This window comes from Lipomyces japonicus, assembly GCF_038497905.1.
Source record: "Lipomyces japonicus strain CBS 7319 unplaced genomic scaffold V1514scaffold_24, whole genome shotgun sequence".
Lineage (NCBI taxonomy): Eukaryota > Fungi > Ascomycota > Lipomycetes > Lipomycetales > Lipomycetaceae > Lipomyces > Lipomyces japonicus.
Window position 1 is genome coordinate 66,512 of NW_027117836.1, and position 25,400 is coordinate 91,911.

Genomic DNA, 25,400 nt, shown 5'->3' on the forward strand with positions numbered 1-25,400 from the left:
TCACCTTTTCGACTGTGGAGAGATTTAATTAATCACGGCGCCCGGGATTTAAAGATGCGACCCCCTGTGATTGACGTCACACGTATTTCATTGTGCCATTATCAGACCAGCAAGCTTTAAAAAACAATTGCTTGACTTTGCATTCCATTTAATTAGATAAATGCCAATTTGACCACTTAATTGTCATAGTAAATTTGTAAATTTTTTGGTTGTTACAAGTTGTTGTGAAGGTTTAATATAAAGCCTGGCATTAATTAAGGTTAGATCACGATAGCGTCTATCGAATGAGACAATGTGGATTGTATAATTCTGTCCAAACCGCCTTCTTGCTGCTACGATCAACGAAACTGGAGCAAACCAAATGTCACAAAATATTGATCAAAAGGCATTAGGAAGCTATTCGCCTTCGTGAGTTTGATGTTCTTTTTTTGAAATGGTTTAGATTAATGCTCTGTGAATTAACACAGAATTAGCACGCTTAAATTAGTCGAGTATGGAGTTGGGTCTATCAGCAAGCTGGCTGCTGCACTTCGATCATTAGAAGTGTCAAAAGTATTTATTGTTACGGGACAATCTATTACCAACAAAACATCTATAGTCAACAAGGTTGCCGAAATTATAGATATAATCAACATTGTTGCCGTCTACTCCGACATCACTCAGCACGCACCAGTAAGTCAATATCAGCACTTGAAACTTTAATATATATATATATATTTACCAGCGTGCATGCAGATTAAACAAGTTCAAGAGGCTACTAAATTGTTTGAGAAAGTCAAAGCTAATGGAATTATTGCAATTGGCGGTGGTAGTCCGATCGAGTAAGCTTCGTCTTTATTTCATCTAACACTTCCATATTCTTTTTTTTTTTGACCGTGATCAGCTCTGCCAAATTACTTTCCTATCGGATTCATGCCAATACTGGCATTTGGGTACCTGTTATCGCAATTCCTACTACGCTATCGGTTGCCGAGACCACGGCAGCTGCCGGATTTACCAACGAGAATGGTGACAAGGTTACAGTTATGGACGCTGAAATTGCTCCTAAGCTAATAATCTATGACGCGGCGTTGTTGAAATACACTCCACCCGAGCTGCTTCTTTCTTCTGCCATAAGAGCATTGGATCATGCAATTGAAACATTGTACCATCGAAATATTGCCGAGACGCCGTACAAGCCTCTGGCTCTTTACGCAATCGGCCAGTTATTTCACTACCTGCCCAAATTACATGACGATCCAACGAATTTGGAAGCCGGCCAGGCCTTGCAAAACAATTCCTTTCTTACTCTTTTCCCACGACGAACCATTCAAGGCGGGTTTGGCCCCAGTCATAGCTTAGGTCATGCATTGGGTGCTACTTACGGCATTCCGCATGGCATCACATCATGCATCACGCTTGCAGCTGTGGTGAAATGGAAAGCACAGGCGGATGAGTACGCGGCTGCTCAATTAGTGCGCGTGCTGCCATACATTGGCTTGCAAGTCGAACCCGGCCTTTCTCAGGCTGAGAATGCGGCCAAGGTGTCAGATGCCTTAATTAAATTACTGGATGGGCTCGGATTATCCACCCGTCTTGAAAATTACAATGTGCCAACTTCATATGCGCACGACATTGCTTTACGTGCTCTTCACGGGAACGCGTCCGATCCAGATTTGGCAGCATTGACAAATTTAGTTAAAACATTGTAAAATCGCTATGATTATTATTATACAAATATAGATAGTAATCCAGTATCTTTAGCATAAAATGCCTCAATTTTTTCAAAATTTGACTTCTCTGCCATGTTAACGTCCAATTTGTTTTTGCCTGACTCTATATGCAACGTGTGAGTTTCTTTTGCCAACTTTATGGTGGCAGCAGGGTTAGATCCTGCAATATCGATTCGTAGAAAGGGATATTCATTTCGTGCAAGATCCAAAACAGTTGATTGCAGAGTCACGGCAGTTGACTTTGAATCAGTATTCTTCGTGGCAGCCGAAATTGAATTCTGTTTGCTTATAATTTCAGTAATCTTGGGCTTGGCCGGCTCAATCACAGAATTGGCCTTCTTGATTTCCGGTAGTTCTCGAACAGAAGACTCAACTTCTTGAATAAGTGGTTTATTTTGAACCTCAGTCTTTACCTTTTTGGCTTGAGGGGACTTGGATTGTCCGGCAGATGACGATGAAACTTCTTCAATCAGTGGTTTTGTGGCATTAACCTCATTATTCAGGCTTAATTTAATTGAATCATTATGATCACGTTCTTGCTCATGACCAAGCAAAGTTTTGCTTTTTGCAACTGCCGTGGAAGAATTTGATTGACTCTTTGATGGCTTGGCTTGAGATTGAACCTGCCGTGGCAATGAAGTTTCAGGTGAAGAAGGCCAAGGTTCTTTTCCTTGTAATATTTGAGAAGCGTATTGATCAATCGTATCAATAATATTTTGCTCTGGATCATCGTCCTTAGCAAAATCGTGCACAAAGCGGTTTTTAAGATCCGCTAATTGGAGCTGGCCTTTCACTTGCAGCCGCGGCGTCTTGTAATCTGTTTATAAAAAAAAGCGGCAATTGTTAAAACCTATAAAAAAAACCCCTTTTCTTTTTTTTTAAAAAAAAAGCCAAGAATACCTCGTAATACTTTGATATGTCGCATCTGTTCCACGCCTGTGATGGCGCCCTCGTTGTAACATTTTTTAATAAATTGATCACTGCTTATCATTTTATAATGAAACGTGCTCGTGCAAACATCATATATAAAGCATTTCGCACCGGCTAAAACAAATATATTCCACAAGTTAATATGAATTGAATGATTCTTTCTTTTTTTAGGTTCGGCCTTGTTTTTACCTTTGTCAGTGTCGAATCGGCCTTCAGAGACAATGATTGGAGCAAATCGAATATCGCGATCGAATGGATGCTTTGCGTTTGAGGTCTCCAAATCATCATCACCAGCTTAAAAAAAAAGAAAGCAAGTTGTTAACACATTAAAAGCCGTGTCTAATTTCATTGATTATAAAAAACATACTATCAAGGATATCCTTGTGGTAGCAAACATTAATGAACACTTTCAGGCCGGCCTCACGTTTGGGATTCGTGGCAGGTGCAGCAAGAGATGTTTTGATTACATATCCAGGCAAAGGTTTTAATTTCTTTGCTTCAACCATTTGTCTAAATTTTTTTATTTTGTGAAGTAAACGAAATGCAAGTCAAAATCAGATATAATTTTGTAAGTGTAAGCATAAGTGTCGCGCGCCATGATGCTTGACCACTCAATATAGATTGTGCAACTTCACCGGTTCATCCAACTCAGAAATTGTGGTCATTTGATTTTTTTTTGGGGAAGCGTGTCTTTTTGTTTCCCTTTTTTAAAAATAAATTTTGGATTGACTGAGATGGCGTCTCCAGACGGCAGTCATTTTCGGGACCGGTCGTTTTCGCCGAAGGGCAGGAACCTGCTTCGACCCAGCTCGCCATCGCCGTCGTTTGCGTCGGCTGCTTCGATCGGCAATACAGTGGTGGTGGAAACATTGCGGCCGAAGAAAAATCATGCCGGTGGTCATAATATTGGTCATAAGTCTCGGCGGGTAATTGGCAACGATGCGTTTCATTTGCCTGCAGATTCGGCATCGCCGTCGGTGGTTACCGCGTCTCCGTCAGACATGAGTGACGACGGCATGAAGATTGCTTGCCCCATTTGTAATCAAAACATGGTATGCAAACATTACTAAATGAAGATTGCAACTGTTTAATACTTTTTTTTTAGATAAACCTGACTCAGCTAAATAAGCACCTCGACAGTGCTCATAGCGAGGTCGGCCAGAGGGAGAAAGATAACGTGCAGTCCAAGTTTATGAAGTATTTATCAAAGGCCAAAAGTTATCCAGTACAGGCGTTAAATTCAACGTTTGCTTATGCAGATTTGTCAGATCTCAGTTTCACTGTGCCGTTGACGCCCGGCATGGGAGCCGAGGGCATGGCGTTCAACGGCAACGGGATTTACAGTTCGTCACCTAATGGTTCACATGTTTCTAATTATTACGCCAGCGCGGCGTCTTCGCCGCCGTATGGTTCTCATAACGGTCATCATGCTAATTATAAGCATTCGTCTTCGCACTCGGCAAAGAAACTTAATAATGCCAGCAAGCCCAAGTTGACCGAGGAATCCGTGACCCGAACTCATTGGCAAAAAGAAACAAATGCGGATAAATGTGCAGAGTTTAAATGCCGCAAGTTGCTTAATAACAAAACCGGCAAGGTTAATTGCCGGTCGTGCGGCAAGCTTTACTGTGATGAGCACGTTAGTTGTCAAATGAAATTAAGCCGGCAGGCCAAATGGGATCCGGTTGCTGGCGTGTGGTGCCGTGTTTGTTTTAGCTGTTTTGAAAGTCGGCCAGGTTATAATGATGCCAGTGGAAAAATTGAGGATCTGACCGAATTATTCAAGAGCGAACGTCGAAAGACCGTGGACAAGGCTCATTTGGAGATTAATCTTCTTGAAAAAAGGTTGACCAGGTTGTTATCACTAATGATTGATTCCGGTGACGTGATCAAGACAAGTTCAGGCTGGAGTAATTTTATTGCAGAAAAATCGGGAAACAAGACCGTGGTGGCAGCAGCAGGCATGGCAGGAACTGCGGCCGTGGTCGCGACCGGATATTACAAGCAAATTAGAAATTATAACAAGACTCTTGAACAATCAGTCGTGGCATGGGACGACGAGAAAGTTATTACTTCGTGCGAATACTGTGATCGAAATTTTAATTTTTCACTTCGCAAGCATCATTGCAGGCTGTGTGGCAAGGTGGTTTGCTCTGATCCAACGACGGAATGTTCGAGCAATATCACGTTTGATTCCGGTAAAAGTAAGATATATATATATATATTAAATTCCAATGTTGACAGTTGTACTAACATGATTTTTTTTAAAAGTTTCTGAAATTCTGAATAAACCAGTGGATGAAAACTTGCAAGCAAAAGTTCGGATATGCAAGGAATGCAAGGCTGTGGTCTTTGGCAGGCGAGAATTTGCCGAAGATATTGCGTTTAAGCCCGGGTTTGTTAAGATTTATGAACACATGGTTGAGTTTAAAAGGGGCATTGAATCATTACTGCCCCGGTTTCAAAAACTGTTGGACACATTTGATGATCCTGGCAAGCCCCCTTCGCACGATGTTTTATCTGAAGCTACCAAGGTTCGCAAGAAATTGTTGTACAGTTTTCAGGAGTACGACACGGCGGCCAAGCGGATTTGGAAAATGCCGACCAGGTCAAGCCAGCAAGCCAAATTGCAAAACAACATTCACGTTACCGCGACCGGCGTGTTGCAGATGTACATGTTGCCGTTGCGAAGCTTGCCTAACGTTTTGAAGCATGCTCAGGCTGGTGGTGGTGGTGGTGGTGGTGCATTGCCAAGGATAACTACGCTTAGTAATATTGGAGTTGCACGGTCCGAAACCAGCACGCCAGTATCAAGCACGACGAGCAAAAATTCTTCTCGTACATAGTCTGAAGGAGTTTTTTTTTTTTTAAATTGCATAAATGGTTTTTGATTTCTTTAGGTGTTTTTTTTAGAGATTTATTTATGGGGTCTGGCGTCGAATTGGTTGTTGCGTTTTGTTATATAGGTCATGATCAATACCTGGTTTTTACATTTTATCAGTTTTTAATGTTATTTTATAAATTATCGTTAATTTTAGTTTTCAACATGCCACAAAAACTTTCAAACGTGTTAAAACTATTGCCATATTTCCAATGTACGGTTGCCGTATTATTGTCATCTGATAAAAAAATCCTAAACTGAAATTCTGATTCAATCGTGGGTGAAGCATTGATGTCATTCTGAAATTTTTTTTGCCGCTTATATTTTCGTGACCACACGTTGCCATGCGTACTGCGTCCCAAACCGTACTGCTTGTTATCGGATTGATGATTGATTAGTTTAAATTCAAGATCATCAAATTGGCTTAAAACGGTTTGAATTAATTCAAAAGACAAAACTTTTTTTTGCCCGTCTTTGCTGTTGTTGTGGTCGAATTGGATCGTGATTCCGGTAGGCAGCGGCAACAAAGACCGGACTGCGACCGACGGCACGGGATTGGATGGCCTGGCCAACTCAGGCACGACACGATGAAAACCAAACCGCCACGCAATCGCCCACCGCCTGGTCGTCGTGTTTCCTTGCACGAGCTCGGTCACGACATGGTTTGAAATTTGCGCCCATGTTTTGAAATCATGTACGATTAACTTGAGAGTTTGCAATTTGCCCAACATGCACGTGTACCATGTGTGACCGGTTCGAGGCATGGCTTTAAACCTGTTAATAGATTCAAGAATCATGCGCCTGACGAATTCGTATTCACCGCCGTTGGTGACCATTTCCGTGTCCGTGCCGGTCATGCATGCAAAAAACTCGTTATCCGGTTGCTTTTCAGCACTGCTGCGGGCAACGTCATTTACTGATTCATAAAAGGGCGGATTACACATTGTAAAACTAAATTCACCATCACGATTATTTTGATGATGCAAATGAGGGGCGAAATCGAAAAAATCGCCTTCCGGATCGGTTTGGCAAATCTTGATCTGGTGTTGCAAATTGTTTTGGTTCACGTTTGCAATTGCCAATTCAATCGATCGGGAGTCAACGTCTGAACCTATAAATTGCCATGATGGTCGTAACCTGCAAGCCAATAGCGGATAAATGCATGACGCGCCGGTGCCAATGTCAAGTCCCAACACCGGAATCGGCTTGCCCTGATCATGGTCATGATCATCAATCGAGTCGGAATCCAAAAGATCTTGAATCCAGTATATATAATTTAATCGGTTTGGTATCCTGGGAACCAATCGATCTGGATCAAGTGTGACATTTAGATCAAAATCCTGCTTCAAAAGAATGGTAGTGAGAGCTCTACAAAATCAGAATTTTTTTTTAAAAAAAAAAAAAAATCATTTTTGAAACTATACATTAGCGCTTCAGGCTTGTTAAATTCAAAAGAATTATTCGAAATACTATAAAATACAACAAAACAACACATGTTTAGTAACACACAAACAGGGCAAATTAACAACAGGTCTTGTTAAACAACTTACTATTGTTGAAGTTCAGGGTAGACATCGGCAAGTTTGCCAAAATCGAGTCGTTGCAGTCCATGACTGTTGCGAGGGTGCATGTTATTATTGAATTTTTAAACAGGGTATGTTGCCAATCAAAACATTGTTTTAATCATGATGGCATGTGTCTGAGTAAGTGTAATTAATGTAGTTTTACAATTTAATATTCAATGATGACTTGCCAACACCTAAAAACTCAAACTCTACTAGTTATGGACTGACGCATAAATTGAGTTTCGCGACAAGTCACGTTCGTATTCGTATCGCTCGTATCGTTCATATAATATATCTCCGTATAATCAATCATACAATGCAATATTTTAACAGTAAACTCATAAGTATATTATCATGATCATGTTTGTTTATTTCTTGTCGACTAGAAATCCTGATCGCGCCTGCAACCACAGCGCCTTGCCTTTGCGAACCGACATTGAGGCCGGTCCGGTTCGTTCCTTAACCAGCTTTGCACGGTAGCAATCGAGCACGCGTTGCAAAAGCATGAACTTGCCCTCAAACAACCGCGGCTGCAGCCACGTGATCTTGATTCCCATCTCGTTTATTTGCTCATTCAGGTTCGTGCCAAGTACTCTGTGCTCATGATGATGATGATAATAATCGTCTTCGTTGTCGTGACCATCATGAACTTGTTGTTGGAAATGGGGTGATAGTAAGGGCATTATTGAAGTAGGAAACACGGCGTGATCAACCCTATACTTGTCCGGCACTTCCTGCAGGTCAACTTTCTCAATCATGACTCGCACCCTGATTTTAGCCTTGGCCTGTGTTGAAGATGCGTTGCTAATCATGATATATTTCGGCAAGGACTTGCACTTAACAAGCGGGACCGAATTATCGCTTGCTTCGTGCGCGTTAAGTGATCGTGGTTTGGCATTCACCGGCATGGCTGACGACGGAAACATTAGCGGATCAACAAGTTCGAATTGATCTAGACTTGACATTGCTACCGTGTTGTCGACTTGGGCTTCTGATAAAGACGTGAGCGATCCTGGTGATGACGAACACGGCGACAATGATGCGCTCATGCCCAAATAAATCGTATCATCGTACTGCTGATGGCTTGGAGCAGCAAGATAATTTTGATTAACTGCTGACGTGATGCCGCCAATTATCTTGTCCCTGACAAAGTTCTGCTTCAAATTCCGGCGAGTCTGGCGAGATCTTAGTTTGGGATTTTCGCTCGAATTTCTCCACGAGTCCACTGCTCTTTGTAACAATCCTTTTCGTCCTCGTAATGACGGATTCAGATGAGCCAACGCCCAACCAATCTTGTTGCATTCGTTTTCATATTCATAGCGATTACCGGTATACTGATGCCTGGGCATATTAGCTCCAGGATAAATCTGCATCTCACATCCTTGTTAGCGCGTCCACGTTTCATCTCTGTGTCATGTGAACTCACGCAGTTGTGATTACGATAGTGCACGGACAACGACTGTACGTTAACAGACGAGATGTCACATCGAATGCAGTATTCCGTTCGCACCCTGTTCTTAGAGTACTGGAATGCTATCCAATCCACGCCATGTTCATCACGACGGATAAACGATGGCGGTGCTGCCGGGATTGGGCCAGGCGGGAATGATTTCGCAGACATGATCAAAGAAAGACAAAAGTCCTTAAAAACCCAGCCTGTGCTCTTGGAAGCTTTTTTGCAATAAGCAAATTTGTCACGGCATTACCTAGAAATGGGGGGGGGCGAGGAGGGGGCCAGAGTGAAATATATTCAATTTTCGGAAAATACGGTGGTGATTGAGCATGAGTACTGTTAACGACGGACAGGACGAGCTAACATTTTCTACGGATAACTATATATTAATTGCTTTTTATTCGGCTGATCTGTTTAAACACAAACCAGGTGGTACCATACGTAAATAAAATAAAATAAATGAGATGCAAGCCCAGACTTACTGATTAATCCAGTTTAGCTCCAGCCAAAAAAACCCCGCCGAAACTGCATAAACTGTGGCATTATGCGTCGTCGTTTGTTTGCGCAATTCGCGCAGTTCGCGCAACTCAGCGCGGAGGGGGGGGGAGGGGGGGGGCCAAGAACCTTTGTTGTGCAATTTCGCTGCACCTCACGCGCAATCATGATCATCATAAATGAGATCCAGCCAACAATGTGGATTGGGTTGATTAACTATTGATTTTCACGTTGAGAATAAAGTATAACGTGGTCAATCATGCAAATTAAACCAGGCGCAGCGCCCTGTGAGCGTACGTACTTTTTGAGCGTATGTAAACAGCCGTGCGGTGCGCTAATCAACTTCATGACAATAAATAAGAAACCTCACGGTAAACTTTCACAAGTGGCTAAAAACTATAAAAGAACCAGCACTGCTGATAACACGGATACCGAAAGTTGATTTTAGACTATAACTATAACTAGCTATGTCTCAATGTCGGCAATTTGCGCCTTTTCCTTCTCCCCCTCTTTTTTTGTGTTCTTTCTTTTTTTTCACCATGTTCGACTACACGGGAGCTCATATTGGTCATATACAATTACGATAATCCCCTCTTGGATCGTTGGTCTGATATTCCTTTTTTCCTGACATGATGATTTCATCATTCTTTTTTTTTTCTTCAGCAAATATAAATAACTATTGAGTGGTTATTTTGAAAAGACTGTATTACTCATATGCTACTAATATAATTGCTCTGCGTCTTTATAATAACTATAGAACAGACAAAGCTTTATGAAATAAATCATACATGCAAGAAATATTATAAATTTTTATGAATTGCCAAAAATGATATGCAATAATAAAAATGTAATAATCTTCATTATTATCTGGTATAAACTCTGTGTGAAATTGCATCTTAAGATGATATAAAAATTTAAACCTCCGTAAAGCTGAAAAAAAGGAGGCAAGAACCGAAGCAACCTGGAGAATAGCAAGAGAGTCAGGTCGTGTTTAGTTTCCAAATTAATATCCATATAGACCATCAATATAAACCAGGTCAAGACGATCTTCGAAACAACCCACTCATCGCTCTCAAAAACGTTTCTTTCAATGAATATTGCACAGGCACGGCTTTACCATAAATTTTTAAGTACCATCTTGGCTCAGGAATCGATTTCGTATTGTTAGCCTACTATTTTAAAACAAACTGAAAAAGAGAATGGTATCCTTCCATGCAAGTCCAGCATCAAATTTTGACATCAACAAGCGTCCGATCAACGCTAAGTACACCATAACTGAACAGTTTCATGTGTACTTAAAATAAGGAATAATAATAACAACACTAAGTAATTTATTCCAGGCAACAAAACGAACAGCATGTTTGCCTACCGCCATCGATGCACCCCACCAATAGCATGCAGAAACCGCGCGAAAATTTGTATGGGAGTTTATGGCTTGCATACTTAGGGTTCCCATCCATCCCAATCTTTATGGAAATAAATTGCGGCTCCGAATTCAATTAATAAAATACCCTGGAGTCAAAAAGCTCGGAGAAACAAATTACCCCCATAGAACGTCCACATTATCTGACTAGAAAATCCAAAGCACATTATCACTGACATTGTTATTAAACATTTAAATTGGTGGGTGCCCTGTATCATTGGCCGAACTCGGGGAATCTTTGTCCTTCTTTGTTGGACAGTCTTGTATTGAAGAATGAACAAAGGCAAGGGTTATATTGACATGGCAATGAACTTTTTTTTTTTTTTGTGAACCCGTAATTACGTGCGTGTATGGAAAGAATATTTACAACAAATTGCAGAATTGCCCATAGATCAAATATTTGAGGTGTGCCTATATGCACTTGACGTATTTTTAATTAGAACATGAATTCAGTTCAGTAGGATCCTAATAATGGATGTGGACAATTGGCTTGCAGATCAACCAGTGACCGAGGCCAAGGTCAAAAATGAATTTTCGGATAGTAATGTATTTTCAGATGAGGATGATGAAACATTGGCAAGCGGTGGGTCTTTTCATGCTTCGTCATCAGAATCAATAAAAGACGGCGCCGTTTCCGATTCAGATTCGTCATCGGCCAGTTCTGATTGTGCAGAGTCAATTGATGATGGCATTCCAACTTTTTCTAGAGAATACAATGATCATTATTTGGATTTTTTAAATATGGAAATTGAAGAATTTATAAACCCTAAATCACATTTCACAACAATTAGCTTGCAAAAAGATGAAGCTGGCCAACAAGTTTTGACCACACAGCCGATATCAAAGAAGCCGTTACGAGCGAGCAAGATAAATGGCCGCACGTTGTGGACCAGCGAGGAAAAAGAACTATTTTTTGAATATCTGGGCAGGAGATCACGGCGTGATCCTGCCGGTATTGCTGAAGGCGTAGGGACCAAGAGCGTGATTGAATGTGCCGAATATATTGACATTCTTGAACGCAACAGGACAACAGCTTATGTGAGTTCAAAACGACGACCTCGCGGAATTCGATCAAGATGGAAAAAATTAATGAAATCCGTTCCCGCGGCACGAGAAATGTCAGAAAATTGGATCAGGTTTGAAGAACAACAAAGTTGCCGGTTAGAAAATTACAGGGATTTTGCGGAACGAAATAAAGATGCAAAAGCTTGGACACGAAATTTGATACAAATTTCGAATAAAACGAGGCAAGAAATGCCTGCTGCCAGTCTTGTTCGCTCCGTGAATGGCATAATAAACGATAAATACATTGCACTTACGAAGGCTGGCATCGAGCAATGCCAAGATGAGCAGGAAATTGACAAGTTTTATGAATTATTTGGACCAGACATTCATTTCATTAATGTGGAAAACATGTTGTCGGTTTCAAGACGACTATACTACAATCAAACTAAAATGTCCAAATTTATTACACTGGCCATGTCAAGTCATGGCATTCAAATCTCGGCAGTGAAGCTGTTTCGTGAGTTATCAACCCAGTTTGTTCGCCGACTTTTGGCTTCCGTGCTTACGGTCGCCAGCATGCGGTTGAGGTTAAAGGATGGCCAAAGCTTTAAGCGCAAATTGTACGACATTACAAGACGAGATGTTGAAGTTGCATGTCAAATCGTGGGAGCTGATATTAATTCTTTTTCGTTTTGGCAAAAAATTCAAACCCGAAATAAGAAAAGGTTACGTATTTTTAAAGAAAAGGAAGACGGCGGTGAGCGCTATGGCGGCTCCGAGCTGGCGAAAGCGTTGAACGGGTCAGCTTAACGGAAAAAAAGTAAATCTGCACTTTTTGTTTTCATTTTACGGCGTTGAATGTTTTTTATGTTTTTTTTTATTTGATACTTTTTTCAAAACATACAATTTAAATTGCATATCACTATGAGGAATATTTTTAGAGCTATGATGCAAACGAAGCCATTGATCATGGAAGGATTATTAATTAATTGATCAACCGAGGCGGGTTCTTGTCACCATGCATTACTTCTTATGTGACAAAGACCGTTCTGATTCTGATTTGGATTTGGATATAACGGTGCTAATTAATGACGTTACACTGTGCGGCTTCTCCGGCTCTGATGCCCTAAACTGGAGACTGTGGCTGAGCTGTGGCGCCGGCAGTGGTCGATCGAAGCCAAGGTCATCCTCCGCCGCTCCTCGTCCCTGTCCCACTCTTGTTCTGCTTCACCCGATCGTTCCGTTATCCAGTTTTTTTTTATCGTCTTCACCCTTTTCTGTAAAGATATTAGCAATGTCAGGTTTCGAGCCTCGTCCAAAGCATAGGGTATGTCAATGCTTCGTTACTTCGTGATTATCTGATTCTCGCAATCAGATGGATGGGTAGCCCTGTGTGATTTCAATTAGTTTTTTGTTGGATTTCTCAGTCGCTCGTGATTGTAATTTTTAGGATATTGCGTCTGCATTATCTCGATTGTGATTTTATTGCAGGCATGGCTAACATTATTATTATTTATTTATTTTAAGCGTACTCCTACTGGATTTACTCCAAAGGAGATCAAGAATATTGAGGCCACGATTCCCGAGACTTCACGCAAAGTTTGGGAAGAATTCGCAGTTAGGGAGTTTGGAGACAAGAAAGAATTTCAAGTAAGTGGATCTTATCATTGACTTTATTGCATTGGCACATTCAATTGGGTTTGTGTTCTTGGAATTGAAGAGATCGTGCGTGGCCCCTTGTCCAGCATTTCATCTGGAATTCTTATCACTACAATAATCATTTTCATGAAAATATGCGGTACTTTTCTGGTGGAATATTTCACATAAGAGAGCAGTACATGGCATAGACATTTGGCGGCACGGTTTGTGCATCATAACTTGTCAGAAGCCAGATTTTACATCGCACTGTGATCTTTTTTTATATGCCGATTGCCAAAGCAAATTGACAGGGAGGGCTTCCATAAGATTTGTACAAGTATTTTAATCGGTCTAAGCTTCGAGATCTTAGCATGCGCCCCACTTTTTTCGTCATCCACGTGCACAGCCACGTCTTCCATATGGAGAAACCTAATTTAGTGTGGCCAATGCACAATGCTCAATCTTATCCTTTTCTTTTTTTTTTTTTTAATTTTTAATACTAATTCTATAATAGCAAGAGTTTGTCCGACACGTTGAAACCACACTTGCGCGTTCATTGTACAATTGTGATGATTTAGCTGCTTACCTGGCTGCCTCTCAAGCCATCCGTGATCGCCTTATTGTTGCATGGAACAAAACCCAACAGAAGCAAACCACCAAGGATCAGAAGCGCGTGTATTATTTGTCTCTTGAGTTTTTAATGGGCCGTGCCATGGACAATGCTATTCTTAATGCTGGAATCAAGGATATTGCTAAAGCAGGCGTCGGTGAGCTCGGTTTCAAGTTGGAAGATCTGTTAGAGCAGGAACCTGATGCTGCTCTGGGTAACGGTGGCCTCGGCCGCCTTGCTGCTTGCTTTATCGATTCCATTGCTTCAACCAACTATCCCGGATGGGGATACGGCCTCAGATACCAGTACGGTATTTTTAAGCAACGCATTGTTGATGGCTATCAGGTTGAAGCCCCGGATTATTGGTTGACCTTTTCCAATCCATGGGAGATTCCACGTTATGAAATTCAGATCGATATTATGTTCTACGGTTACACTAGAAAATACACCAATGACCAAGGGAAAGTTGTTCATGTCTGGGAAGGTGGTGAGCAAGTTCAAGCCGTGGCATATGATGTACCTGTCCCTGGTTATGGTACTGAGACTACTAATAACTTGCGTCTGTGGGCATCCAAGCCTACCCGCGAGTTTGACTTTGCCAAGTTCAATGAGGGTGATTACGAGAGCTCTGTCCGTGAATCACAAAAGGCGGAGACTATTTCTGCAGTTCTATATCCCAATGATAATTTTTACAGTGGCAAGGAGCTTCGTCTCAAGCAGCAATACTTCTGGGTTGCTGCTTCATTAAACGATATTGTTCGTCGTTTTAAGAAGACACATCGTCCTTGGAAGGAGTTCCCAGATCAGGTTGCAATTCAGCTTAATGATACTCATCCGACATTGGCTGTTGTCGAATTGCAGCGCATTCTTGTCGATATGGAAGGTGTTGAATGGGATGACGCGTGGAACATTGTTACCAGCACGTTTGGTTACACTAATCATACGGTTTTGCCTGAAGCTCTTGAGAAGTGGCCTGTTCCTTTGTTTCAGAACTTGCTCCCGCGTCACTTGGAAATTATTTATGAGATCAATCTTTTCTTTTTGCAGCATGTCGAGAAAACCTTCCCCAAGGATCGCGATCTTTTATCCCGAGTATCTATTATTGAAGAATCGTCTCCTCAGCAAGTCCGCATGGCATATCTTGCTATTATTGGTTCTCACAAAGTTAATGGCGTGGCTGAGCTTCACTCTGAGCTAATCAAGACCACCATTTTCAAGGATTTTGTTACTATTTATGGAACCGATAAGTTTATTAACGTTACTAATGGCATCACTCCGCGAAGATGGTTGCACCAAGCCAATCCCAAACTTTCTGACCTTATTGCTACAAAGGTCGGCAGTTATGACTTTTTGAAGGACCTTAACTTGCTCAAGAAGATTGAGCCATTTGCGCATGATCCCAAGTTTCAGGACGAGTGGGTTGCAATCAAGAAGTTTAACAAGGCTCGTCTTGCTGCACACATTAAGGAAGCAAGTGGCATTGAAATTCCGGTTGATTCTCTCTTTGATGTCCAGGTCAAGCGTATTCATGAGTATAAGCGCCAGCAGATGAACATTTTCTCTGTTATTCATAGATACTTGACCATCAAGAGCTTGAGTCCTGAAGAAAAGAAGGACGTTACTCATCGCGTGTCCATTTTTGGCGGTAAGAGTGCTCCAGGATATTACATGGCCAAGACTGTCATCAAGTTGATTAATGCTGTTTCTGATGTGGTCAACAATGACCCTGATGTTGGCGATCTTCTCAAGGTTGTTTTCATTGCTGATTACAATGTTTCAAAGGCTGAGATCATCATTCCTGCCTCTGATCTTTCTCAGCATATTTCAACTGCTGGTACGGAAGCTTCGGGTACTTCTAACATGAAGTTTGTTCTTAATGGTGGTCTTATTATTGGAACAGTTGATGGCGCCAACATCGAAATTACTCGCGAAGTAGGCGAGAACAATATCTTTCTCTTTGGTCACCTTTCAGAGTCGGTTGAAGATTTACGTCACAAGCATCGTTTCTCGGATGTTCCGCTTGATCCTAATTTAAAGAAGGTTTTCGATTTTATTGAATCTGGTGCGTTTGGTGATGCGTCGATTTACTCTGACCTTGTTAATTCGATCACTTCCGGACGTGATTACTACTTGGTCTCAGACGATTTCCAGTCATATCTCAATGCGCAAAAGCTTGTTGATCAAGATTTTAAGAATAAGGATACGTGGACGTCTAGATCTATTACTGCGGTTGCCAACATGGGATTTTTTTCATCTGATAGAGCTATTGATGAATACGCAGAATCTATTTGGAACATTGAACCAGTTAATTAAGAGATTACAGATTTTTTAAAGCTGGTCTAATAATTATTTTTTATTCTAAACTACTAGAATAGATAGATTTTTTTTCTGTGAATTTTTTTTTTATTTCGATCATTCTATTAAATATATTTAACTAGTTACATTAAAAATCAAATATTTTTTTTTTTCGTAGTGAATTTAATTTGTTGATGTCCAGCCTGGTTTATAATTTGTTATTTTTCTATATCTTTATTAACGGGCAAAAAACATCTGAATAAGATTAAACAGAGTGGTTATTCAATGTACTTTTCTTTTATTTTGAAAATCTAAAAGGAACCCCCAAAAAAAAAATAGTAGTCTGGGACAGCATGCCACAGGTATCGATGGATCGTCCGATCAAGACCCGGCGCAAACAATTACCAAGGCCAAATAGTGTACATGACTATGGCTTTAATCAAACCGATGCAACCCCATTATCATCATTGTCACCGAAAACTAGCACAAACATGATTGACAATGACAATAATGAAATGCCATTGCCAGCCAACACTTTCAGGCGATTTTGGAATCCGTTTCAGCAACATCGCGCGCCAGCAGCGAGTATGCGCGTAATCAAAAAGATTAATACCTTCCCCGTGGATCAAACCGCGACGGTGGTTCAGGTACAGCACTTAAATTCCCGTGGCATCGTGTGGCATCGACAAACCATGATCGTGCCAGCTTGCAACGGATTATTACTGCCGCCAAGACTTGCTAGCACATCACAGAACATGTCAATTAATCATGCCAGTCAAACAATTGATCATGCTGACGATGCAACAGTTAAGCGGCGCAAAAAAAAGTATGATGAAGGTATTAAAAAACTTATCCGAAAATCACGTATAAGCAAGATTAACCTGGCTGAACAATAATGCAATGACCATCAAACCATTGTGAAAAAAGTTTCTATTTAATAAAATTTTATATTTTTTTAAAAAAAAAGTGAATGGCTCAATTTTGTTTCCATTTTTTTTTTTTTTGGTTAAAACTGAGGAAAAAGAAAAGACTTGAGTTATCATGTAAAGGTCGTATTAAACGCATTGTGCAAAGTAACTCAGTTCATACTCGTGATTTAAAATAAAGGGAAACGGCATTTTGGCTATATATCTTACGTTGCCACGGCCAAGCTTGATCTTCGTTCTCAAAATACTTGCGTGGAAAAAACACATATTCTTACCTTCAGAAAACTGTAGAGATCTATGTGTTCAATCAAGAGCATTGACAACAGAAATTTGACCATAGCACATGCCTACTAAAAGCTTGGGCTCAAATCAGAATCAGGATAGTAGTTTGACTGTATTCCAATGTTGTTTTCTCCATCGTTTGAGTTCAAACTGTCTGAAAAATAACTTGGTTTCGGAATTCTTTGCTCTGACCTACGTTTGAGAATATTGACGCTACCACTCTTGACTCATCTGTTGGAAATATTTTATTTTTGAACAATCCAACTAGCACATTGATTTGAATCTATGAATTGTTTTAACGTTTAATAATTTAAATAAAAATTTTAAATTAATCTGTGTTGAAAACACTAGTTCAGGTACTGATCTCTGCCTTTCCTGGTAACTTATTTTTAAACTTTGCCATGGACTTTATCGGATTGTTTAAAAGAAAGTCCTGAAACACCTTAATATTACCTACTGAGATTAGTAGAATTGAGACGTGCTAAGATTAGTTTTGTGTGGGGATTGTTTTGAAATATATACCGTACAAACGACATAATATAGGTTTAGGTTCCATTTTGTCACCATGGTAAACATTAATCAACATATTGTACGGTAATGACCAAAAGAAAAGCACATGAATTAAATTGCTAGGAATTTCTGGAAATATATAGACATATGGTTGTTTATTTCATATTTGCAGAAGGTCATCGGTTGCAACGGTAAAAAGCTATTAAGCAATCAGCATTAAAAAAAAAAAAATGTCACAAGTTTCAAGCGAGCTTGATCTGGACGCAACAATAAACACTGATGACTCCTCTGGCACGATATCGACATTGTCTCACGAATTTATCGAGTCTCAAACCACCATTGATCAAGAATCGAGTGTGAATTTGGACAAAAAGGTCACGCATGAGCGTGGTCGTGATTCAGACACGGATGAGCGTGAGCGAGATGAAGAACCGCACGATGCCAGTGACGAAACAGATCATGAGCATGATGATTTGAACGAACAACATACCAACAGTGTTGATAATGAAATAATTGGTTCAGGGTCAAGGTCACAGAAATCGGAAGCAAGGGAAGCTGTTGCTAAAGCAGCTTCAAAATTTAAGGAAAACCGATCAAATCCGGTTGCCGTTATTCGTACGGAGGGCGTACAAGCTCAGATTAACCAACTTATTGATGAACTTGCATGTATATGAGGAATTTTTTTTTTTAATAATTGCTAATATTTAGTTTCAGAATGAGCGGGTAAAAAATGAGTCCAAAGAAATTGCAGACAGAAGTAAGACAATGGATGTTTGGATATCGCTATTTAAAGACTAACGCATGCTAGTGGATTTATTATTACGCAAAATAGATGAATTAGAAAGAAAGATTAAGACATGAATAGAGAGATATTTTTTTAAAAAAATGTACGAATTTATTATTTAATAGTTATAGAACCTTAAATTTTTTTTTCCATTGAGTTCTGCATTGAATCAGAGTTCATCTTTAATGGTCTGCTCAGCGGCTTCAATCTTGGCTTTTACATCTGACAAGATATTTTTGCGAATAACAAATTGATCTAATTTTTCCTTCACCAGATTTCCCTTCTTAATAATGTTATCCAGCCTGGCAATCTCTTTGACTAAATAGGCCTCACCAACATTGGCAGTTTTCTCAACCACCTTGGCGTAATAACTAGCAAATTTTTCGGAAGAAGACTCGCTTAGTCGTTTGGCTTCATTAACAATAGATGAGGCATTTCCGTCCTTTAACTTGGCAAGAATAGAATCAAATTTGTCAGAAACACCAGCTTTTTCATCAAGACCACCATCAATTGTTCGGTGCTTGCCAGCTTGCTTGTTAATAAATAACACAAAGTCCTCTACCGATCGACCGAATTGGTAATCAATTGGCTCGGCAGATCCCTTGGGGAAAAATTTAATAGTAGGGTAGGATGCAATTTGATATTCGTTTGGAGTAAGTTCACCAGCTGGGCCGGTGGTGTCAAACTTGGCAATCACAACATCTTCCTCGCCATCATAAACATGGGCAAGCTTCTCATAAGCCGGTGCCAAGTTCTTACAGTGACCACACCAGTTGGCAGTAAATGCAACCAAAACGTCCTTATCGGTATCCAATACAACTTCTTTGAAATCAATGTCATTGACAAATTTAACCGCAGATTGCGGAGCACGTGGCTTAACGAGGCCAGCACGAATGCCAACCTTGTCGTTAATAAACTCTTGGAAATGATCCAGATTGCGACCCTTGTCGTAATCAATAGGTTCGCCTCCCTTGCCATCGAAAAACTTTAAAGTGGGAAATCCTTCAATCTTAAATCTCTTTCCAATCTTTCGATACTTGTCAGCATCGATCTTGGCTATTGAAACAAAAGTTAAAAAAGAAACAAAATTTTCAAAATGACTGCATAAAAAAAGAAAACGTACCAATTTGAACGTTATTTTTTTTCTTTCCAGCGTAAATGTCTGCCAATTCGTCGTAGATCGGGGCCAGGTTTTTGCAATGACCGCACCAACTTGCATAGAATTCGACCAACGAAGGCTTGCCGCTGTTAACAATCAACTCATCAAAGTTCTTTTCGTTAAGATCAATAACATTGCTTGCAGCTACTAATGAGATCGCAACAAGTAGGACCGCAAGTATATTGAAAATTGACCTCATTTTGTAAAAGCTGGAAGCAATTTCGGACAACGATGGCCCTAGTAGATATTGACTAACGGTCCTGCACGAAGCCCCTCGATTTTTTGTCTGTACACCGGTTACAGGATTAAAGGGGATTGAAACGTCACGTTCACTGATGGGCCTAATGAACCTGTACCGCAATTGTACAAAAAAATCTTAAAAAAAGAAAGAATGAGAGGCGCCAGTCTGAATGGTGGATAATCGAAATATTTATAACTTTTTCTGTATAATTAGCAGTTAACTATGGAAAATGCCAGATGGCCGTTTCAAATCAATTAATCAGCCAAGGCAAATATTATGTTACCGAAAATGTCAGCCGTTTAGAAAAATACAAACCCCTTACACTTTTTTTGTAAACTGAGATGTTATACATAACTGGTTTGGCGTATACGAGATTCACACTCGTGCGAAACACGATGCCTCTTAACTGGGGCCAATTATACCCTTATGACGTGTATGGCATACGGTCTCAGCGTGATCTTACTTTAAACGTGTCCATGAATCAAAACGTGTGGCCGGCGGTTAATTTAAACTCAGTATTATTTGACACGCTAAACTATACATATGATGCCATGGCAAACATTCCTGCCCTCGTCACGAGAGGTGCAAGTCGTCTTTTCATCAATCTTTATTGGAATTCCAAGAAAAATCAATTTCAATTTTGTCCGTTTGTGGAGGATTCTACGAGTAATAGTACCGTCACTGATTCACCAAACGTAAACGATTTAATTTTCAGTTATCAAAACAGAGTCTATGCGTGCAATAGTACCATGACGGTTGCCAATTTTTTGCAAGATATTGTTAAAAATCAAGTCATATTACCGACCGATAACAATCTTTGGGCATCGGTTATCATTTTGACTTTTAATCTCAGAAGCCCTACGGTCGCTCAGATCGCAAATGCCAGGAGAAAAAATGAAATTTTCAAACGACAAGATGATGAGGGACCAGTAACAAGTGACTTAGTGTCCGCATCATCATTGCGCGCTGCCACGTCAACTTCGACAAGCGTGGCAACGACTACCACAATTAATCCCAAATCAAATCTCGGTGTTCAGATCCACGAGGTCTTTGGTGATTACGCGTATACGCCGTCACAGTTAACTATAGATCGTTCGGTCACCGGTTTGACATGGAACGAGTCTGGCATATCTAACACGGGTTGGCCATTATTGGAAAATGTGCTTTTCAAAACATTGCACCGCATTTTGTTTTCGTTCGGAGAGATGGACATTGGTTTGGATGTTTATGACACGTCGGTTGACCAAGATTACATATTCGACAGAAACGATATTCCATATTCTGGAACACATGTAGTTAACTATGACGCTTCATTTTCGTCTACCGAGCTGTCCGAAATAGCGTCACCAGTGTGCTCATTTAATAACATGACAAAGATCAACATCTCTGGTACTAATATTACGGTTCCTCCTCATTGGCTGCTAGCACAAGATTCGAGCAACCTAACTTTCACTGCGGATTCTATTCGCAAATATCTTCAATGTGGGTTTTCGCCTGTATTGAATGCCACGATTGCCCCCATAAATTCGATGAAAGAGTACGTGATTTCATCATTAAGTGCTGCCCGATGGTCATGGGCACCAGGACAGCCTACTGAAATATCGAATTCTACAGCTACCGCAATTAGCGCGGGAGGCGTGGTTCGAAGATGTGCGGTATTGACATCGTCCGGATGGCAAGTCGACAATTGTTTTGCAAAATATCGGGTTGCATGCCGAGTGGCCAAATCTTCATATAATTGGACGCTATCAGATAAAAGCGTCACTTATTATAATGCTCCTACTCACTGTATTGGTGATAGTGTTTTTAGTCTTCCCAGAACTGCTGTTCAAAATACCATGCTTCAATTACTACGGAATAATGAGGTTGATAACGAGCCAATCTGGATCGACTTTAATTCAATCGCGCAACCAAATTGTTGGGTGTCAGGAGGTTCAGGAGCTCAGTGTACGTACGCCACGCAACATCGAATATTGATCGAAGTCGTGGTGCCAGCCGTGGCGGCTGTTATAATAGCCGTGTTATTAGCACGTATGTAATTTTCTTGATCTGAACTATCATTTTGTGTTGAAGTTTGCTAAATGATTTGCAGTTACCTTGTTTTCCAAATTACGAAATTATAAACAGGTTAAAGCAAGAAGAACGCGTCGTCGCCTTGTAAAAAAGTTTGGAGAAATGGAATATGAAGGAGTTCCCTCATAATTTTCTCTTACTTTTTTTAATATTGAACGACATTTTTGGGGGAAAACTAGCATATATTGGAGTTTTTGTTTTGGCATCACACACGTATTTTATATTTTAATTGTACAATCCGCATCAATTATTAGTTATATTCTAATTAACAAAGTGGTACAACAAAACAAAACATATATATGGACAAATAAGTTTTACAATAAAATATACAAAAAAAAAAAACAATGACATAATTCAATCTATACAACAACTACTAAATACTGCGCCATAAATTTTTGATTTTTAGAAACAACCCTAAAATATCGATAACAAAAGCTAATTAACGTTTCAATTCATATTCCTCATAAACAAATATCATTTTACTATTATATTCAAAACCCCGTATGGTTTGCCCAAAAACCTAAGCCGGATCAACCAAGTAAGGAAGGCAGCACGATTAATACACGTTTTTAATAATATTCATGACCTTAACAAGAATCCATAAATGAGTTCTTTGGCCAATCGTATCCAGCCATTTCCCTGTTTCAAAGTAAGTAATGGAAAAATAAAATAAAAAATTTTAAAAAAAATTGTGCATACCAAGAAGTCATGTTCGGATTTTGATAAGCTTTTGGATGGTTACTGATATACTCAGTTGTGGGGAAGCCTGGAGGATCACAAGTGATGAGTTCGTCTCCCTCGACTTGATATATTCGAACATAATCGATGTACATAATGCGAGGAAACACCAAAGCAGGCCAATCAATGTACGTCCAAGAATTTGAAAGACCCATATTGAGAACTATTGTCATTGGTTCCTGTGAAATAGGACGCCAATCAATATTTCCGTTAGGACCAATTGCGGCACCATATAAGCCGTACGTTGGTTCATCACCCACTCTCCATTGAATATAGCCATCTTTTCCAGGACTATATTCAAAACCATACGACTGAAAAGCATTAAAGTCATACCAATCATTGTTGAGAACAGTAATTCCTGAAATGGCTTGCTGAAACGGCCCACCGGTATACGTGTTCATCTGAGTGACAGTATAGTTGTAAATCTCCATATGATCATAGTTAGGATAGTACCAAACGTCAAATGGTGCAACTTGAAGTGACTGAGAAGCTAATCCTGTTCGATATGTAGCATTAACATTACCGTTTGCTCCTTCCAAGCCATCAATCTCAGGAGCACCCCGTCCAGTTCCAATGTTTGGATGGTCCTCTCCTGTGCAAGTGCAGGCATTCAAACGTTGGCCAGGCAAATAAGAAATTCCATCAGTGCTAGATTGATTGGGAGTTATGCCGACGTCACATGAGTCGTATGAGTATGGCCATACTCCGTCAGTGGTCGATAAATATCCTGGCCGGCCAAGATTACCCATAGTCCAGATACCGGGCCACAACCCAAGCTTTTCACCTGGGCCGGCTAACGAAGCCGAAACTTCCATCCTGCCGCCTTTAAAACACATTTTATTCCAAGACTGTAACATTCCGGATCGGTAATTAAGATCGTGATTTTTAAATGCATCCATTCTAATAACCAGCGTTCCATTCGCAGTCGTGAGAGCATCAGGATCGTACCATTCCAAATCAGTTGTTGCAGCATAATTTAAATCCACACCTTGCCAGAACTGATCTTCGTCACTGTAAAATGTCCGCCCGTCCTTATTGAACTCGTCAGAAAATACCAAAACCATTTTATTGCCATCCTTATCAGTGGTAGTGTAGGCTGACTCAGGCGTATCCGGATCAACAAGAGAAGTTCTAATCGCACCAAGAGTTCCATAGGTGTATGAAGTTAGAGGTATGGTCAAGTTTGCGTGATGGTGAGGAATGCCTGCATGTCCAGTAAAGGTGAGAATAGGAAGCACGACAAAGACAGCCAAGGCACCAAAAACCATAACAAACAAAGTCAAAAAAGGGCCAATACTACGACGGTTCAGCCAGTTCCATTTAGATGCATCTTTGGCATCTTGTATAGGATCTGGATTATGCAAATAGTCATCTGCCTCCTTTTCATCAATATGAAGCGGAAACAACGACACTGGATATCCTCCAAACGGCGAAAAATCAAGGTCATTTGAAACTGCACCCTGAGCAGAAGTAGGGTCGCCGATAGCATGCGGATAAATGAATGAAGCCGAGGAAGATCGCGAGGCAGAGTACTGTGATTGCGCCCGAGACGAAGAGTCAGGCACCTGTGATCCATTCAAAACTGACGAGCCATTTGAATTACGCGAGTAAGACGATAGCGAAGACGAAGACGAAAACACTGCCTGACGAGAGTTGTGAACGTGTGACTCGTGTGCTTGCTGAAATGCAGCCGCGGCGGCGGCTGCAGAAGCAGAAGCATCGCTATCCCCACCATAAGCGTTTGCTCCTGAAGAACGCAAGTTGGACAAAGCTACATCTGAGGTCACAGAATAGTCTGACTGTATTGAAGCACGGTCCGAGACATCAGCAATCGACTCTGCTGGCGACGCGAAAGGGTTTAACGAGCGCCCACGACGACCAGCCATAACAACGAAGAGATGCTAACAAGGAGCTTATGCAAGTTGTGAACAGTTCAGCAAAAGCAAAGTATTGTAGCAAATACAGAGAGCACTGGATTGTTGAAAAGGGTGGTGGTCAGTTGAGGGTGAGAAAATTACCGCATAAAAACAATGCATCAAATCAAATCAAATGGACCCTGAAACGCAATATAAATCCATCGTCAAAATTATGTACTCAAAAATAGAATCACAGGCATCCTAGCCCTAACCTCCCCCGAGGAGCCATGGCCGAAATTGATATGCAATGCAATGTAATATATGTATTATATCACACATGAAATTACTGATATAACTTTTCTGCAGAGAGTGACCGAAGCTGATGATAGCTACTAGGTAATGGACTGGGTGGGCTGTACGCACTATGCCTGTTCCCCATTGCATGCTAGAGATTAACTGGAGCTCATCTAAAAGCCCAAGAGTGTGAAGTTGCATGGGACGTTGACTATTATTATCAAGGTATTGCTTGATTTACTGCTAGCCGTTCTTTATGTATTTAGTTGTTTGCTTGACTATATGCAACGGACCATGCATACTTTTTTTGTTACACAATAAGTTGTTTATAGTATTATGTTATTCGAGAAAAGATAATTTAATATGAAATATATAGCAATTTTTTTTCTAACATATCACTCTCGAAGTCACTATTGTCATCTGTCAACATCTTAGACCACCTTCCATGTTCAAGCTTAATAATATTAGTTGCATGTAGCCACAGGAAGGTCATTCCGCACTTCATAAGCAACCATCAAACGGTCTGCCAT

At 40.5% G+C, this 25,400-nt stretch overlaps 12 protein-coding genes across 12 annotated transcripts; 6 read left to right on the forward strand and 6 right to left on the reverse strand.

The window, feature by feature from the left end:
• Positions 1-104: 104 nt before the first annotated feature.
• V1514DRAFT_332385 (uncharacterized protein) lies at positions 105-1,750 on the forward strand. Its single transcript, XM_066927839.1, has 4 exons — positions 105-408; positions 474-672; positions 736-821; positions 884-1,750. The coding sequence occupies exons 1-4, from the start codon at positions 362-364 to the stop codon at positions 1,689-1,691; spliced, it is 1,140 nt and encodes a 379-aa protein (XP_066782821.1). The 5' UTR covers positions 105-361; the 3' UTR covers positions 1,692-1,750.
• Positions 1,678-3,189, reverse strand: V1514DRAFT_332387 (pre-RNA processing PIH1/Nop17-domain-containing protein). Its single transcript, XM_066927840.1, has 4 exons — positions 3,010-3,189; positions 2,832-2,936; positions 2,613-2,756; positions 1,678-2,529 (listed from the first exon to the last, which is right to left on the reverse strand). Exons 1-4 carry the CDS (start codon positions 3,146-3,148, stop codon positions 1,709-1,711), a joined length of 1,209 nt encoding a protein of 402 aa, XP_066782822.1. The 5' UTR covers positions 3,149-3,189; the 3' UTR covers positions 1,678-1,708.
• An 81-nt stretch (positions 3,190-3,270) lies between these two features.
• Positions 3,271-5,695, forward strand: V1514DRAFT_294978 (FYVE zinc finger-domain-containing protein). Its single transcript, XM_066925406.1, has 3 exons — positions 3,271-3,694; positions 3,748-4,846; positions 4,914-5,695. Exons 1-3 carry the CDS (start codon positions 3,377-3,379, stop codon positions 5,486-5,488), a joined length of 1,992 nt encoding a protein of 663 aa, XP_066782823.1. The 5' UTR covers positions 3,271-3,376; the 3' UTR covers positions 5,489-5,695.
• Positions 5,653-7,233, reverse strand: V1514DRAFT_308020 (uncharacterized protein). The gene is made up of 3 exons (XM_066925713.1): positions 7,074-7,233; positions 6,948-6,992; positions 5,653-6,891 (listed from the first exon to the last, which is right to left on the reverse strand). The coding sequence occupies exons 1-3, from the start codon at positions 7,151-7,153 to the stop codon at positions 5,658-5,660; spliced, it is 1,359 nt and encodes a 452-aa protein (XP_066782824.1). The 5' UTR covers positions 7,154-7,233; the 3' UTR covers positions 5,653-5,657.
• Positions 7,234-7,259: 26 nt separating this feature from the next.
• V1514DRAFT_94186 (uncharacterized protein) lies at positions 7,260-8,897 on the reverse strand. The gene is made up of 2 exons (XM_066930184.1): positions 8,515-8,897; positions 7,260-8,455 (listed from the first exon to the last, which is right to left on the reverse strand). Exons 1-2 carry the CDS (start codon positions 8,707-8,709, stop codon positions 7,457-7,459), a joined length of 1,194 nt encoding a protein of 397 aa, XP_066782825.1. The 5' UTR covers positions 8,710-8,897; the 3' UTR covers positions 7,260-7,456.
• Positions 8,898-9,731: 834 nt separating this feature from the next.
• V1514DRAFT_332402 (uncharacterized protein) lies at positions 9,732-10,463 on the reverse strand. The gene has a single exon (XM_066927841.1). It carries the CDS (start codon positions 10,057-10,059, stop codon positions 9,847-9,849), a length of 213 nt encoding a protein of 70 aa, XP_066782826.1. The 5' UTR covers positions 10,060-10,463; the 3' UTR covers positions 9,732-9,846.
• Positions 10,434-12,661, forward strand: V1514DRAFT_332404 (uncharacterized protein). The gene has a single exon (XM_066927842.1). The coding sequence runs from the start codon at positions 10,931-10,933 to the stop codon at positions 12,272-12,274; it is 1,344 nt and encodes a 447-aa protein (XP_066782827.1). The 5' UTR covers positions 10,434-10,930; the 3' UTR covers positions 12,275-12,661.
• Positions 12,662-16,181, forward strand: V1514DRAFT_332406 (glycosyl transferase). The gene is made up of 3 exons (XM_066927843.1): positions 12,662-12,791; positions 12,992-13,114; positions 13,617-16,181. Exons 1-3 carry the CDS (start codon positions 12,759-12,761, stop codon positions 16,023-16,025), a joined length of 2,565 nt encoding a protein of 854 aa, XP_066782828.1. The 5' UTR covers positions 12,662-12,758; the 3' UTR covers positions 16,026-16,181.
• A 1,396-nt stretch (positions 16,182-17,577) lies between these two features.
• V1514DRAFT_332413 (uncharacterized protein) lies at positions 17,578-18,722 on the forward strand. The gene is made up of 3 exons (XM_066927844.1): positions 17,578-18,387; positions 18,440-18,482; positions 18,534-18,722. Exons 1-3 carry the CDS (start codon positions 17,956-17,958, stop codon positions 18,584-18,586), a joined length of 528 nt encoding a protein of 175 aa, XP_066782829.1. The 5' UTR covers positions 17,578-17,955; the 3' UTR covers positions 18,587-18,722.
• Positions 18,598-20,153, reverse strand: V1514DRAFT_332415 (thioredoxin-like protein). The gene is made up of 2 exons (XM_066927845.1): positions 19,633-20,153; positions 18,598-19,565 (listed from the first exon to the last, which is right to left on the reverse strand). Exons 1-2 carry the CDS (start codon positions 19,865-19,867, stop codon positions 18,679-18,681), a joined length of 1,122 nt encoding a protein of 373 aa, XP_066782830.1. The 5' UTR covers positions 19,868-20,153; the 3' UTR covers positions 18,598-18,678.
• On the forward strand, positions 20,148-22,342 carry V1514DRAFT_332417 (uncharacterized protein). The gene has a single exon (XM_066927846.1). It carries the CDS (start codon positions 20,251-20,253, stop codon positions 21,946-21,948), a length of 1,698 nt encoding a protein of 565 aa, XP_066782831.1. The 5' UTR covers positions 20,148-20,250; the 3' UTR covers positions 21,949-22,342.
• On the reverse strand, positions 22,206-24,793 carry V1514DRAFT_332418 (beta-glucan synthesis-associated protein-domain-containing protein). Its single transcript, XM_066927847.1, has 2 exons — positions 22,682-24,793; positions 22,206-22,621 (listed from the first exon to the last, which is right to left on the reverse strand). The coding sequence occupies exons 1-2, from the start codon at positions 24,604-24,606 to the stop codon at positions 22,570-22,572; spliced, it is 1,977 nt and encodes a 658-aa protein (XP_066782832.1). The 5' UTR covers positions 24,607-24,793; the 3' UTR covers positions 22,206-22,569.
• Positions 24,794-25,400: the final 607 nt, after the last annotated feature.